This window comes from Pygocentrus nattereri, chromosome 3 (assembly GCF_015220715.1).
Source record: "Pygocentrus nattereri isolate fPygNat1 chromosome 3, fPygNat1.pri, whole genome shotgun sequence".
Taxonomy (NCBI): Eukaryota; Metazoa; Chordata; class Actinopteri; order Characiformes; family Serrasalmidae; genus Pygocentrus; species Pygocentrus nattereri.
In genome coordinates this window covers 18,314,726-18,328,235 of record NC_051213.1, presented here as the reverse complement: position 1 = coordinate 18,328,235, position 13,510 = coordinate 18,314,726, and the positions used below count along the sequence as shown (strand labels likewise).

Genomic DNA, 13,510 nt, shown 5'->3' with positions numbered 1-13,510 from the left:
GAAGTTGGTCGCGTTGGTCTTTCCGCTGCAGTTCAACGTGTTCGACGTAGAACTCACGTGTGAGAGAGTTTACTGCGGTTTAAACGGTGAATTATCGCTTCATTTTGGTAGTAAAATAATATAATTAATTCCGACGCGGCGTTGGAATAATCCAGGAAAGTAGAGGTGAGTAGAAAATCACGCGATTTGTGTTCAGTCGGTTTTCACTAAACCGGTGAGATCAGTAGTTTGCTAATGAAATAACGAGAATTGATGTTTTTTCTAGATTTTTCTATTGAATCTGCAAATTGAGATGAATCTTACTGTAGTCTGAGATAAGCTTTGGTTTATATGGATAGATAAACGACATCTGATTGTTAGCGTTGTCTTCGCTGTGGTTTGGTCGAGCAGCATGGTTAGTTAGCCCGTGCTTGCTAATGGGGAATTATAATAGCTGCTTTTTCTCACACTCGATTCGTCTTGATCGCTTTATTTATTGCGTTTTCGCATCTCGGGCGTTTTGTCAACGATTATGTTCAAAGCAGTGCAACATGTCACTCTCTTACTCTGTTTCTGCCATTGAAATAACAATATAAAGCCTTAAAGAAAGTAAGTCAGAAGTTTGAGATACTAAGTCACACTTATGAGACGTAGACAGTACGTCATAATAATGAGATGCTGTGTAAGAAATATGAGAGTTAGATTATAATTTATATTTACAGCGTTTAGCAGACGCTCTTATCCAGAACGACTTACAAGAAGGGCTTTGTCTGTCTAGAGAAAGTGTCTTTGCTAGTTACCTATAGGTTAGAGAGAAAGCTAGTCCTGAGCTCTGATACTGCTAGAAACAAAAAGTCAGTGTAGATACCCAGAAAAAAGGAGCAGAGTTGAACACAGAACTATGCCGTACAATGCAATACGATACTTACAATAATTATGAAATACAATAATTCTGAAAAACCTTTTATGACTTGCTATGTGTATATATTTTTCCAGTGGGTGAAATGGGCTTGAATACCCTCTTTCAGAAACGGTGAAAAAGAGCAGAACTCTGCAGGCACAGCCACAGCATTAAGCGTTTATTTCAAATGGAAACTGTTCCACTGTTTATGTAACCTTACAACCCTTGCTGTTATGCCTATGTGTGTATAGTTGAAGGTTTTAAAAGGCTGTATATCCATTTGTTACGATCTTGGATATAATAAAGTTTTTGAGAAGATAAAAAGCTGATGTATAATTGAAAGCTTGTTCTTACTGCTTTAAAAGTGGTATTAAACATTAATATAGCATTGATATTTCCTGTATATGTATAACCCACAGTCAACAACAAAGAATAAAATTCTATAGTAAAGTGTTCTGTTTGTTTTGGAATGAAACTGTTCACTTTTTCATATCCACTCATTTTCAAACCAAAGTGTCAGCGGCTATTTGTCATCAACTGTTTTTTTCCATTCTTCATTTCAGGGAACTTCTGCAGGGTCGGTGATGGGCAGGAAATTTGACCCCACCAACAAGGTGAAGCGTGGACCTGGAAGAAAGGCCAGGAAACAGAAAGGGGCAGAGACAGAGTTGGCCAAATTTCTGGTGGATGGTATGGAGAACTCTGGACCTATACATTGTAGATGCAAAGAACAGTTCAAATTACTATTTGGCTGCATTTTAAATGTAACTAGCTTTGCATGCAGTGTTATGAAATGTCAGTTCTATTTTAAAAGATTTTTGGATGAAAAATGAAGATGAAATGCATGTTCATGTCAGGTTGTAATAGTTTGTTTTCAAGTGAAAAAATAATTGAATATTCTAATTTAGCCCTAATTGTTGTCGAAATACAAAAATGGCCTTGCATTCTTAATTTAAACTCAATGTTAATTCTTTTAGAGGATGGGCCTAAAAAACTCTCCAGCAGAGCAAGAAAACGGTAAGATAAACTTTAAATCACTTTAAACCAATGCTAGTGTTTCTTCTCTTTGATTATGACAATATATTTGTTATAATGTTTACAGTAAGACTTTTGTTCATTTACTGATATTGTGCAGTGCTTTGAAGAGAGTCCAAGTTGCTCTGACACCCAAGGAGGAAATACAGCCTAAGAAAGGTACAAACGAAAGTCTGAATTACACAGGAGTTGCATTTTCCCATTGTTGGAGAAGGATAAATTGTATTTTCATCCAAATATATTTCTTTTTATCATATCAAGGTTTTTCTGATGAAAATAGCGAATGGCTAACACCAGCAAAGCGAAAACGTAAAATCAACCAATCAGAAGGGGACGAGGATAGTGACAGTGAGTGGGAGCAAGAGGAAGATGTTGTGGAGGACCTGGAAGAAGGAGAAAAAGAAGAGGTAGAGGCAAGTGATGATGGTGACGAAGATGATGACGATGAAATGGTTGATGACTATGGAGCAATGGAGGACAGCAGTGAAGGAGAGGAAGAGGGAGCAGACAGTGATGGAGAGGAGGTATGTAAATGTTGCTCACTGAAGACATACGAAGTGTTAACTTGTGATTTGTCTGAGTTTTGATATTCCAACACTTTTGTTTCTTCAGCTACTGCCTATTGAACGAGCTGCCAGAAAACAGAAAAAACGCCAAAAAGCCACAGCACAAGAGAGTGAGGAGGAGGAGGATGAGGACAGTGAAGATGAAAAAATGATTGTCAAAGAGGGGGATGAGGAGCAGGAAGATGAGGACACGGTGCAGGTGAATTTGGATGGGGTGGACAGATTTAAACTCCCTGCTGCAGCAGAAAGAGAGAAGGAGGGTGAGTCATTCTGAATTGCCTGACATTTAAAAAAACAAAACAGCCTTTTACAGATTCCTTTGACCCCAGGCTGTTTATCATAGCATGTATTTGACCTTTTCCTATTAATATCTCTCCTTGTTTCTTGTGTAGGACTCTTACCTGTAGACCTGCAGAGCATCCACCAGAGGATCAAAGACAATGTGGATGTGCTGTCACACTTCAGTGAGAAAAGAGAGGAGGGGAAAGAGAGAACAGAGTATGTTTCCCTGCTGAAGGCTGACCTGTGCACCTACTACAGCTACAATGCATTCCTTATGGGTAAACTCATGGATCTGTTCCCACACTCTGAGGTATGTGTATATAAGATAGGGAGACATATTCTTCTTAAAAATTATTAGTTATGCAAAACTACAACACACTAAAGACTGAAGTTCACTGTTGGCTCAAGGAGATTGCGAGTTTGGTCCTTGGTGATGCTACAGCCTTCCATAGGCAGGAGTCCAAAAGAGCACAATTGGCCTCACTCTCTCTGGGTAGGGAGGATGCCCCCCCCCCCAACCGTGCTAGCCTTCACCCTCCTAGTGTTGGTAGTATCATGTGATTTGGGGAGTGCTAACTAGCAGGTGGAATTGGAAATTACTAAATTGGGGCGAAAATTTATTGGGAAAATAAATCATGAGAGTCTTGCTAGAGTTGCGTTGCGCTCACCTCATCTTGATTGTTTAGGGTGAGGTGGTCAGGATTGCTGTCTTAAATCAGTCTTTTTCCTGTCTTAATGCATGTATAATATTATTGTAAGTTTTAAGTCTTGGCTTGTGCAAATGGTGACATGCCAGGGTGCACCTGAGAGCAGGCGAGCGCATGTGTATGTATGTGTGTGCCTGAAATTTCAGGGGAAAAAAAGGCAAATCTGCTTTTAAAAACAAGCGTGGTTAGTTCATCGTACCCAAGAATTAAGAAAATCTGGATGATGATCGGCCCGAATATACAGTTCTACAGTGAACTGGGCTGAGCCCTGGATCTTTACATGTGCAGCCAGTGTTTTTCCCCCCATCTGTGTCACTATATAGTGGAAAGAAAGGGTTTATCTGCTTGTAAATTTCTACTGAGTGCATGATGGGAAATAAACTTTAAATAGTTGCAGTCTTGCAAACAGTGACCCTGCAAGTTTCAGTCTTTGCAAAATCATAGTCTGTGACCTAAAGCTGTAACATTATCTTTAGATATGAGAGGGTGTTGGATTCTTCTCAGAGTCGTCTAGTGTATGGTTAGCATTAGTAAAACTGGCAAGTAAATTCTTCTCTCGTAAAGATTCTCTCAGGACTTTAAATTCTGTTTCATCTAAAACCTAGTTAAAACCTTTTTCAACAACTTACAATTAATTTTATAATACATTTTACACGTAGGCAGTGTTGGGTGTCTTGCCCAAGGATTCTTCTTGGTATAGTGTAGGGTGCTTGGGATTGAACCCCAGTCTACAGCATTGAGGGCAGAGGTGTTACTCACTACACTATACCAACCATTGTTTAAATATCGGGGTTCACATCATTCCAAAATATGCTGAGAAGGCACTGTCTAGCAAGTTTAATCTTAACGGCTTCCATGCAGAAAAATGATTTTACTCCCTTAAAATGCCCAGGACCTATCAGCAGGCACCTGTCTCCATTGTTTACTCCTATAGCACAATATGAAATTGTTTTTTCTTTATTCTTTTTTTTTTTGTTTTTTTTGTGCAAATACAGAATGATAAACCTTAGGATGTAATATGTTTGAAAATGTAAATGTTCTTATGGGAAATGGATTGAACTGTTAGATTTGTTCTCTTTATCAGTAAGTGCTTGTAAGCTCACTTGCTTTATTTACTACTTGTAATACGTCCTGTTCATGGTGAGTGTTCAAGAAATGGGACAATTTTAATTGTCTCTCCCTTTAACTAGGATAATAATGCAGCTGTTACAATCGTCTAGTTGTTAAGGTTCTTAATTTATGATTAAAAGCCTGAATTCCTGTTTTAGTACCACCCATCTGCCTCATTTCAGGATGTGTGGCTATGCTAACAGGGTAGATAAACTGTTTGTCAAAGTCTGAAGGGGTAGATGGCCACACCCACTGCCTCTATATGTATTGACAGCACATTTGTAACAGAAGCTACAAATTGTGGAGTGCTTTATGAAGTTTAGTTGGAAATGTTGATTGAATAGGGAAATATTTTTATACTTTATTATTATTTTTAAAAACTGCATGCTGCATGCCTCTGTTTTCAATTCAGCTTGTCGATTATCTGGAGGCCAACGAAATCCAGAGGCCTGTCACCATTAGGACCAATACCCTTAAAACCAGGAGAAGAGACTTGGCTCAGGTAAAAAAAGTGTACCACTTTCAGAAATCTTTAAGAAATAGAAAGAGAAACAAATACATGTTGTTTAATTAAACCATTTTCTGTTCACACAGGCTTTGATCAATAGGGGTGTAAATCTAGATCCTCTGGGGAAGTGGTCTAAAGTGGGCCTGGTCATCTTTGACTCTTCTGTTCCTATAGGTGAGTCTATATGGCTATTCTCTAGTGGTGTAGCATTTTCCTAGTATGTTGTGTGTGTGTTTTTTTTGTGTTTTGTTTTTTTAATGTGCTAAAATTTGTTAAGTGCTAACTTATTTTTGTCCATTTCAGGTGCAACTCCTGAATATTTAGCTGGCCACTACATGCTGCAGGGAGCTTCCTCACTGCTGCCTGTAATGGCGTTGTCTCCCCAGGAGGGGGAGACCGTGCTGGACATGAGTTCAGCTCCAGGAGGCAAGACCACTTATATGGGTGAGAACTCTCATGTCCTGATTGTTTAGTAAATCCTATTTAACAACTCTGGCTGTTTCAGGACTGTAAAATTGTTTTGGTAAATATATATTTTTTTGCATTTAAGTGCATGCTAAATGAATGCTAAACATAGGCTTTAGATTATAGTATCATATATTCTAGCCATTTCTTTATACTTTTTGGTCATAATACATTTATGTAAATGGTTTTACGTAATTCCAGCTATTCTAAAGTCCAGTTGTCCTTTTCCTTTTGACAGTTTAATGATGAATAGGCCATTAGAAATGCCCCAAAACGACATCGATCAAATTAACCTACGTTACTAGTAATATTTTTTCTGTTGTGTGTAGTTGTCATTTGGAGAGATTCTGATGGCAACGGTATTCTTTGTTGGCCAGCCCCTCAGTTTAAACAAACAAACCAACCTACTTATGTAGAATACGTTTAATATGGTTTCCCAGTCCATCGCAGGGCAGACACACAGACATATGTCCACATGCAAAATCTAATCAGAAACAAAAATTTGATATTTATTTTTACCTGAGCTTTGGACTGTATTGGTGTATTGATTTTGTTGTACTGTGTGTTTTTTAGCCCAGTTGATGAGAAACACAGGTGTAATAGTCGCAAATGATGCCAGTACAGACAGACTGAAGAGTGTTGTAGGGAATATCCATCGACTGGGAGTCATCAACACCATCATCTGTAACTACGACGGCAGACAGTTCCCCAAGGTCTGCTTCTGTATTTATTGTCCAAGCTTGACGTTTCAACAGTCCCTCATTTTGCTTCCCTCCTTTCTCCTTATCTTTACTCTCTCCATAACCATTCTTTTGCATTTGTTTTCAGGAGTTTTTTTTTCCTCATTGAGCATCCTGACTTCTTTATAGTACATTCTGCTATGCCATGCATGAACTCTTGTCCTCCTAACTTGAAGATGTTTCTTTTGCACAACAGGTTATGGGAGGTTTTGACAGGGTGCTGTTGGATGCTCCTTGCTCTGGCACAGGGGTCATCTCCAAAGACCCAGCAGTAAAAACTAGCAAGGTAGTACTTTAAAAATGTATGATGTATTGAGGGATTGTCACTGTGATGTTCATTAAAGTGTAGTTCCTGACAGTTTGCGAGCATTATATTGATTTTGTTTATGGTGAGTGAGCTGCTCTTGGCAGAAACTGACCTTTTACAAACTCTCACATTCCCATTGAAAAAAAACTCCTGCACTTTGAGGATGGTACATTGATGTACCTACTGTGGCTTTTACATGGTTTTCTATGATTAAAATCCAATTATCAGGATTCTGACAGAGGAAGGCTAATGCAACCACAGAGCTCTGCAGTTTGCAGGTCCTAATTATTAGAATAGTTAAAGTTTCAGGTATTCTCACCTATTATAGGTCTCTCTTTGTCCCCTTACTCTTAGGATGAGACAGATATTCTGCGCTCAGCTCATCTACAAAAGGAGCTTATTCTGGCTGCCATTGACTCTGTCAACGCTGACTCACACACTGGCGGCTACCTCGTCTACAGCACCTGTTCCGTTATGGTAAGCAATTCAGCTGAATTCAACACCGATTATGACAGTGACCCAGTAAGTGAAAGGGAGCATACAACAAAGATGTTTCCCTGGATGTTATTTGCTGACTTTAGGGACTGATGCTTGACAATACGCATAGCAGAACAGTAGTTCAGAAAGGTTATGGTGGCAGACTGGTGTCTACATTCTCAGCCTTTAAGCTGAAATTTTACTACATGACATTCACCCTGATTTTCAGAGGTTTCAAGTTTTTGTTATTTACACATGTCAGGACATTCATCCATTGAAATGCTTGTGGCGAGGCTCAGGTCATCACTCTACAGAAAGTAAAACAAAGTTAAAAAAAAAAGTATGTCATTGCAGGTTTACTCTAGTCTGTAGATTCTGGGGAAGTCCGAGTTGTCAGTTGAGAGTAAATTTGTGTTCCTCCTGATCACGTGTCAGACCAATCAGAGCATTTCAAATATTAGAATTATTTTTTTAGCATAATCTAGTAGTGTATGTCAACGCAATCTAAATAGATTCCTTCACCAGCTGATGAAAACTGAGAGTGAAAAGGCTAAATGCAGCAAGTATACACAGAAAAAAATATGTGTAGTACAGCTTTTTAATGAGCAGAGTTCAAGCATTAATAACTACCCTATTAATCACGTCCATACATGTACAGCTAAAATTTATACTTGTGGTTTATATAAAGTGTTGGCGCAATTATAGTCCATTTACATTTCTGTTTGGTTTGGGCCACAAAGAAGAAATACAAAGGTTCAACGAAAGGGAGAAAACTCTTTCCACAGGTATATGTAACATGACAGTTTGCCCAGTGTTAAAATGACCTGGGGTTATTTCTTCACTGACTTGGAGGACTCAGATGGGACTAAAATGATTGTTGTAATTACATTACACTACCTTCCCATGAAAAACTCATTTTGTCCAAATATTACTTGGCATACTTGAGTTTGTTAAAAGGACAGTTTTATCTTCACAGGAGATCTCTAGCCTTCCATCTGAAAGCGAAAGACCCAAGAGCCCTAATATTGAGATTTTTATATTTTATATATATATATATATATATATATATATATATATATATATATATATATATATATATATATATATATATATATATATATATATATATATATATATATATATATATATATATATAAAAAATGAGGCTCAGCTTTCAGAAAGCATAGTGCTAGGATGCAGACAGCTTTTGGTACTTGCAGATCGCCAAACCCCTACCTTAAGGTCGAAAAAGCATCGGGGGTTGCTGCGAGTTTGAGTTTTGCAGATGTGAGTTGCTGCATGACAGAGAGAACAGAACTTGATGCACAAATTAGCTGCATCCCACAGTAAGAGTAATGTGAAGCTGACTTGGTGTAAAGTCAGTGACCTATGCCAGAAATCGCAAAGCCACTTGAAGAGATTAATAGGTCACAACTGCTTGAAAGAGCTTAGAGTGACGCAAATTTGGTCCTTTCTCATAGTGACGGCAATCCTGTTGGGGCATGTCACCCTGTCCAGGAACCTGAGTGGGTGCTCAGGAATACACACTGAAAGACCAGTGTGGGTGAAATGGTAGAGCTTTATAGTACATGTTCAAGGTTTGGACACACATGATTGAATGTTTCATAGGCTCTAATTTTTCCATAACCTTTAAGACATTTTGACAAAACGATATAAAATCAGATGGATGTTTGTTATGCCAGATTAGGACTGGGTTTTTATCAGAACGTGATGAAACATGTGGGCCGTCTTGATTGGTTTGAAATAATACCTAAAATCTGTATATAATACAGGCATAGATGCTATAGCCAGTGTAGCCATGTCCCTGATGCTGGGGGAAAAGACAGGTGACTGAACAGCAGTTTTAATCTGTCTTTGGGACTGAGAACATGGCTTCCTTTGAAAATCACCCCAGGTGACTCTTCCTGAAGCTGCTTGAGAGAAAGCCAAGAATGTGCAAAGCTGCATCAAGGCAAAGGGGGACTGCTTAAAAGAATCTAAATAGAGGAGGTTTAACACTTGGTCACTGCATAATTCCATAGAAATTGGTTCATAATTGGGAAGCTTATTGATTATTTAAAAGCTGCAGTGAAAAATATTATAAACAAGGAAATCCCTTCAGTGAATAGGCATTTGCACATGTTTGACTGGAACTATATTTCAGCAAATCAGAAACAATAACTGAAAACTACCTTTCATGAAGTCCATGAACAAGTTGGTAGTTGGCTCTCTCACGTGGTCATCTCTCTTTACTAGGCAAGAGAATCCCTTTTAGAGAGTCCTCTTCCAAACCTGCCTTCCCTCAGCACAAGCAGGAGCCAGTACTGCTGTCAAGCAGCCTGGCAGCAACTCTGCTTCACCAACTGACACAATAGAGTAATAAGAGGAATAGTGACCTACACCGTAGTTTTATAAAATAAAATGTTTCTTAGTTTGTATTGGTTAGGTTCCATTCTGAGAGTACCATTGTTACAGTATTGTTATTCTCTTTCTGTTGCCTAAGCTTCCTAAAGGCCAATATGCGCTAATGAATGATGATTTTGCGCATTGTCTATCTTGGCCAGCTTTAGCCAATTCATTCTGAAAAGAATGTTCGCTGTAACACATTGATTAGTCTTACAAGGAGTTCCTTTGCTTTCTTCAAAAAAAAAAAAAAGTCACCATAATAATGAATTTTATTAAATACTTACAGTAATGCTAACTGTATGTCTATGTATACTACAGTCACATAATCCATATACTGAAGTGTCATGACACTCTTTTTATTTACAGGTTGAACAGATTGTGCAGTGTTTTAATGATCTATGAGTCTGTGTACGTGTAGTAAAATTAGTGACAAAAACAATGGTGTTGTGCGTTTTTAGGCGGAGGAAAATGAGTGGGTGGTGGACTATGCCTTAAAGAAGAGAAACGTTAAACTGGTTCCCACAGGATTGGACTTTGGCAAAGAGGGCTTCACCAGGTAATGTACTCGCACATAATGTTCCTGCCAGAACATACATGCCTGTAACCTTTTCCTAAACGCACATAACACGTTTAAGACGGTTAAGATTTGAAGCTGTGGAAACTAAAGAGTTCTCTCCACAGATTTAAAGAGCGACGATTCCATCCTTCACTCAAGCTTACTCGGAGGTTCTACCCACACTCTCACAACATGGATGGCTTTTTTGTGGCAAAGCTGAAGAAGTTTTCTAACATCATCCCCACTGCACCTGCAGATAGTGGTAAGATGGAGGGTTTTTGTTTTCAGGTTAAACTGATCCATGCAATTGCATCTTTACTCATGATTTTTAATCTCTTTATCTCCATAGAAGAGAAAGAGCAGCCTGCTGAAGCAGACACTTCTGTTACATCAGAGGAGACAAACACAAAACCAGCAAATATCAAAACTAAGCAACAGAATAAAATTATGCCTCAGGGAAAAGCAACAGAGACCAAGCAAAGATCAAAGACTACCAGCAACAGCGAAACAGAAAAACCCATTTCCCAGAGCAAGCCAGAAGTAAAAAGTAAACAGATAAAAGCTGATGGCCCCAAGAAGAAATTGGTCAAAATGGATGAAGACGATTCCAAGGAGGATGGCAAAACCAAGAAAAAACTCCAAATCCTAAAAGTGGATGGAGAGACAACAAAAAAGTCTATAACAGAGAAAAAGGAGAAGAGCCTCCTGAAGAAAACGATCAAAAAGAAGAGGAAGAACCTCTTGCAAAAAAGTAGAATGGGAAAAAACAAATTTATGACCTTAAAAAAGATGCTGAGGAAACAGGATGCTGGACAATAGAATTAGTCACATTACCTCAGAACACATATGACAGCAGCTCTCTCTTGCTCTCAAACCTGCATGATCCTGGTGAGGGCAGGGGGATGGCAGATACTCTCCAGTTAACCTCTAGTGTCTTTCAGCCTTTTGGACACTTGCAAAGACTGTCCATATGCCTCAGAATGAACTAAACTCTGGACTTTCACCATATATGTTCAGATCAAACAAAGTATATTGTGAAGGACAGTATGTAAATACAAATTTAGTATTTTTCTATAAGGGTGGGCGATATGACACAAATGTTCTATCGTAATACAGACATTTTCACGGTACGTCATATACCTCATAATATTTTGTTTTTCCGACATTTGATAAGTTGGACTGCACAAAATATTGCCTGTCATGCTTCATAAACTCTTAGTAGTTATAAACCTATAACTATAATGATTTTTACCATCTAGACTGCACTAAATCCAATAAACCAGGCGCACTTTGTAACAAAACATGTAGGCAGTAAATGTTGAGGTACTGACGATATCAATATCTTCAGAAAACCATTTTTTGTGAAATAATTTATCATGATGATAAATAAAATATTGTCATATTGCCCACCCCAATTTTTCTGTATGGATCTGGATCTGAATGTTTGTTCTGCCACACTTTACAGAATGGATGTGGAAAAACGCCTGCAGTTTCAAATGTTTTCTCGTGGTTTATGTTGTCCCTGATGTTATTACAGTGGCAAAATAAAGTTTGGTGCAAAAGTAGATTGATGATTTATATAAAACCAGCTAAATCGGTAACAAAAGCCACACTGGGTCTGGGTGATTGGCTTTAATAACTGTGTACGAGATGTATATCATCTGCCCTATTTGTTAAATCTAAAAAAAAAGTGTACTGTCTGCAGCATTGCCATGTTTTGGCTTGTGATTTTGAGCTCTAGGATGGTGGACTGAACTTTTCTACTTTTTATTCATTTAAATACTTGGTTAACCCGGTCAGTTGGATTAAGTGTGATTGTCTTAGTCTTTATGTTCAGAGTCAGTAGGTATAAACATGAGCTTTTAAACATTTTAGACTTGACCTCAAATACAGTACAAGACTTTTCTGTCCAAGCCTGACCCAACTAAACATACAGCATCACATTTTGAGTCCTGATCTAACCCAACTTGAACATCATGTTTTGAGTCTGAATCTGACTTGAATATTACAATTTTCTGTTCAAAGCTGACTTAAAGTGGCCTAGCCATCACTCACAGTGTGGAACCTGACAGGATAGTGCTGCTGTAGAGTCCAAACATCCATCCCTGTTCTGATCTTATCATTAAAGTACATTGTTACGATGTTGGATAATAAGCATCATAAATATCAGATCCATTCACACTCATACAGTCTGATCATATAAAAATATTTTGGCCAATCATATAAAACATTGTTTTGGCTGCGCTGATCTGTTCTCTCCTGAATCTATTTAATGTGAATGTTCTATTTTCTCACCAAATCTTACATGGTGCAGCTTTGAGGTAGTAAAAGTAGTAAAGAATAAAGTAAGGAGGAAAACTAAAGCAGGGTCAAATTTAGGGTACAATTTGTTAAAAGAGGGAGACAGGCTGTGAGTACACAAACCTGGTATGAGCAGCTGGGCCCTGTTGAGTTTGGACAGATGTTTCAAGCTCTAGTGTAGACTAAAATATAGCCTAAGTGAGTGTTGATCATAAGGACTAGTAGTGATGATAGAAGCCAGGGATCAAAATGTCTCCAAAACAACTAAAGCTATTTTATTTGCTAACCACAAATGAACTTATGTTTATGTTTTACATGTGAAGTTATGGTGATAATGGCAAACAGTGCCAAACAACACATTGCATGTACCTCTCCACCATGAATGATTTTTAAAAATGTATGTTTAAGGCCTAAAACCCATCACAAAACTGTCATAGAACAATGTTTCTCTAGACTGCCACATTTTAAAACAAGGCGTACTGATATACTTACACAGAAATGTAGAAAAATCAGAGGAATTCCTTTATGTCTATAAACATATATGTAAATTGGCTCCACGATGACTTCACGAGCGCATTAAAACTAATTTATTTTACTTAATGAAACGGGAAGCATAGAACAGTTACAAATGGCCACTGTAAGGAAGCTGATCAAAAGGTTTGTCATCAGATGGATGTGGGCTCAGTGTAATTATCTTATGCAATAAAAAGAGATGGCAGCTCTTCTTTTTATTTGCTTTTCTTATTTTGTCCAAAAGTTTATACTGGCTGGAAGCACTGTGTTTAGAAACACGCAAGCTATAATTGCTGTGTGAACATTCAAGAACAATAAAATGCATGATGCATGTACTATTCCTTCATTTCATGCTCAGCCTTTGGATCTACAGCTTCAAGGTAAAGCAACAGTTTGCTCCACTGTTTTTGCTAAAACCCAGAAGAATTTAGTTTTATTCTGATACTACGACGAAAAGGAGATGTATAAAAAGACCACCCCAATGCTGCACGCATGCATATTGCCTCCCATTATTATTGGCGCTCTCGACTATGAAAAAGTAGCTGTTGTTTATCTACTTATCTTCAGAAGTGGTAGCTGTTGTTGATCTGCCTCTCTTGAAGAAAAAAAAACTTTTTCCTCACTCAAAGGTACTTTCAGATAAACAACAAAGGCATT

General features: G+C 38.1%; 1 protein-coding gene and 1 non-coding gene across 2 annotated transcripts; both read left to right on the top strand.

Moving 5' to 3' along the window:
* Positions 1 to 22: 22 nt before the first annotated feature.
* Positions 23 to 11,604, top strand: nop2 (NOP2 nucleolar protein homolog (yeast)). The gene is made up of 16 exons (XM_017700487.2): positions 23 to 165; positions 1,444 to 1,570; positions 1,858 to 1,897; positions 2,016 to 2,074; positions 2,177 to 2,439; positions 2,528 to 2,741; positions 2,874 to 3,073; positions 4,993 to 5,082; positions 5,175 to 5,262; positions 5,392 to 5,532; positions 6,127 to 6,266; positions 6,490 to 6,579; positions 6,955 to 7,077; positions 9,942 to 10,039; positions 10,165 to 10,301; positions 10,389 to 11,604. Exons 2-16 carry the CDS (start codon positions 1,465 to 1,467, stop codon positions 10,856 to 10,858), a joined length of 2,259 nt encoding a protein of 752 aa, XP_017555976.1. The 5' UTR covers positions 23 to 165; positions 1,444 to 1,464; the 3' UTR covers positions 10,859 to 11,604.
* LOC119263149 lies at positions 4,726 to 4,865 on the top strand. Its single transcript, XR_005130155.1, has one exon. It is a non-coding gene; the product is annotated as a small nucleolar RNA SNORA29 (small nucleolar RNA).
* Positions 11,605 to 13,510: the final 1,906 nt, after the last annotated feature.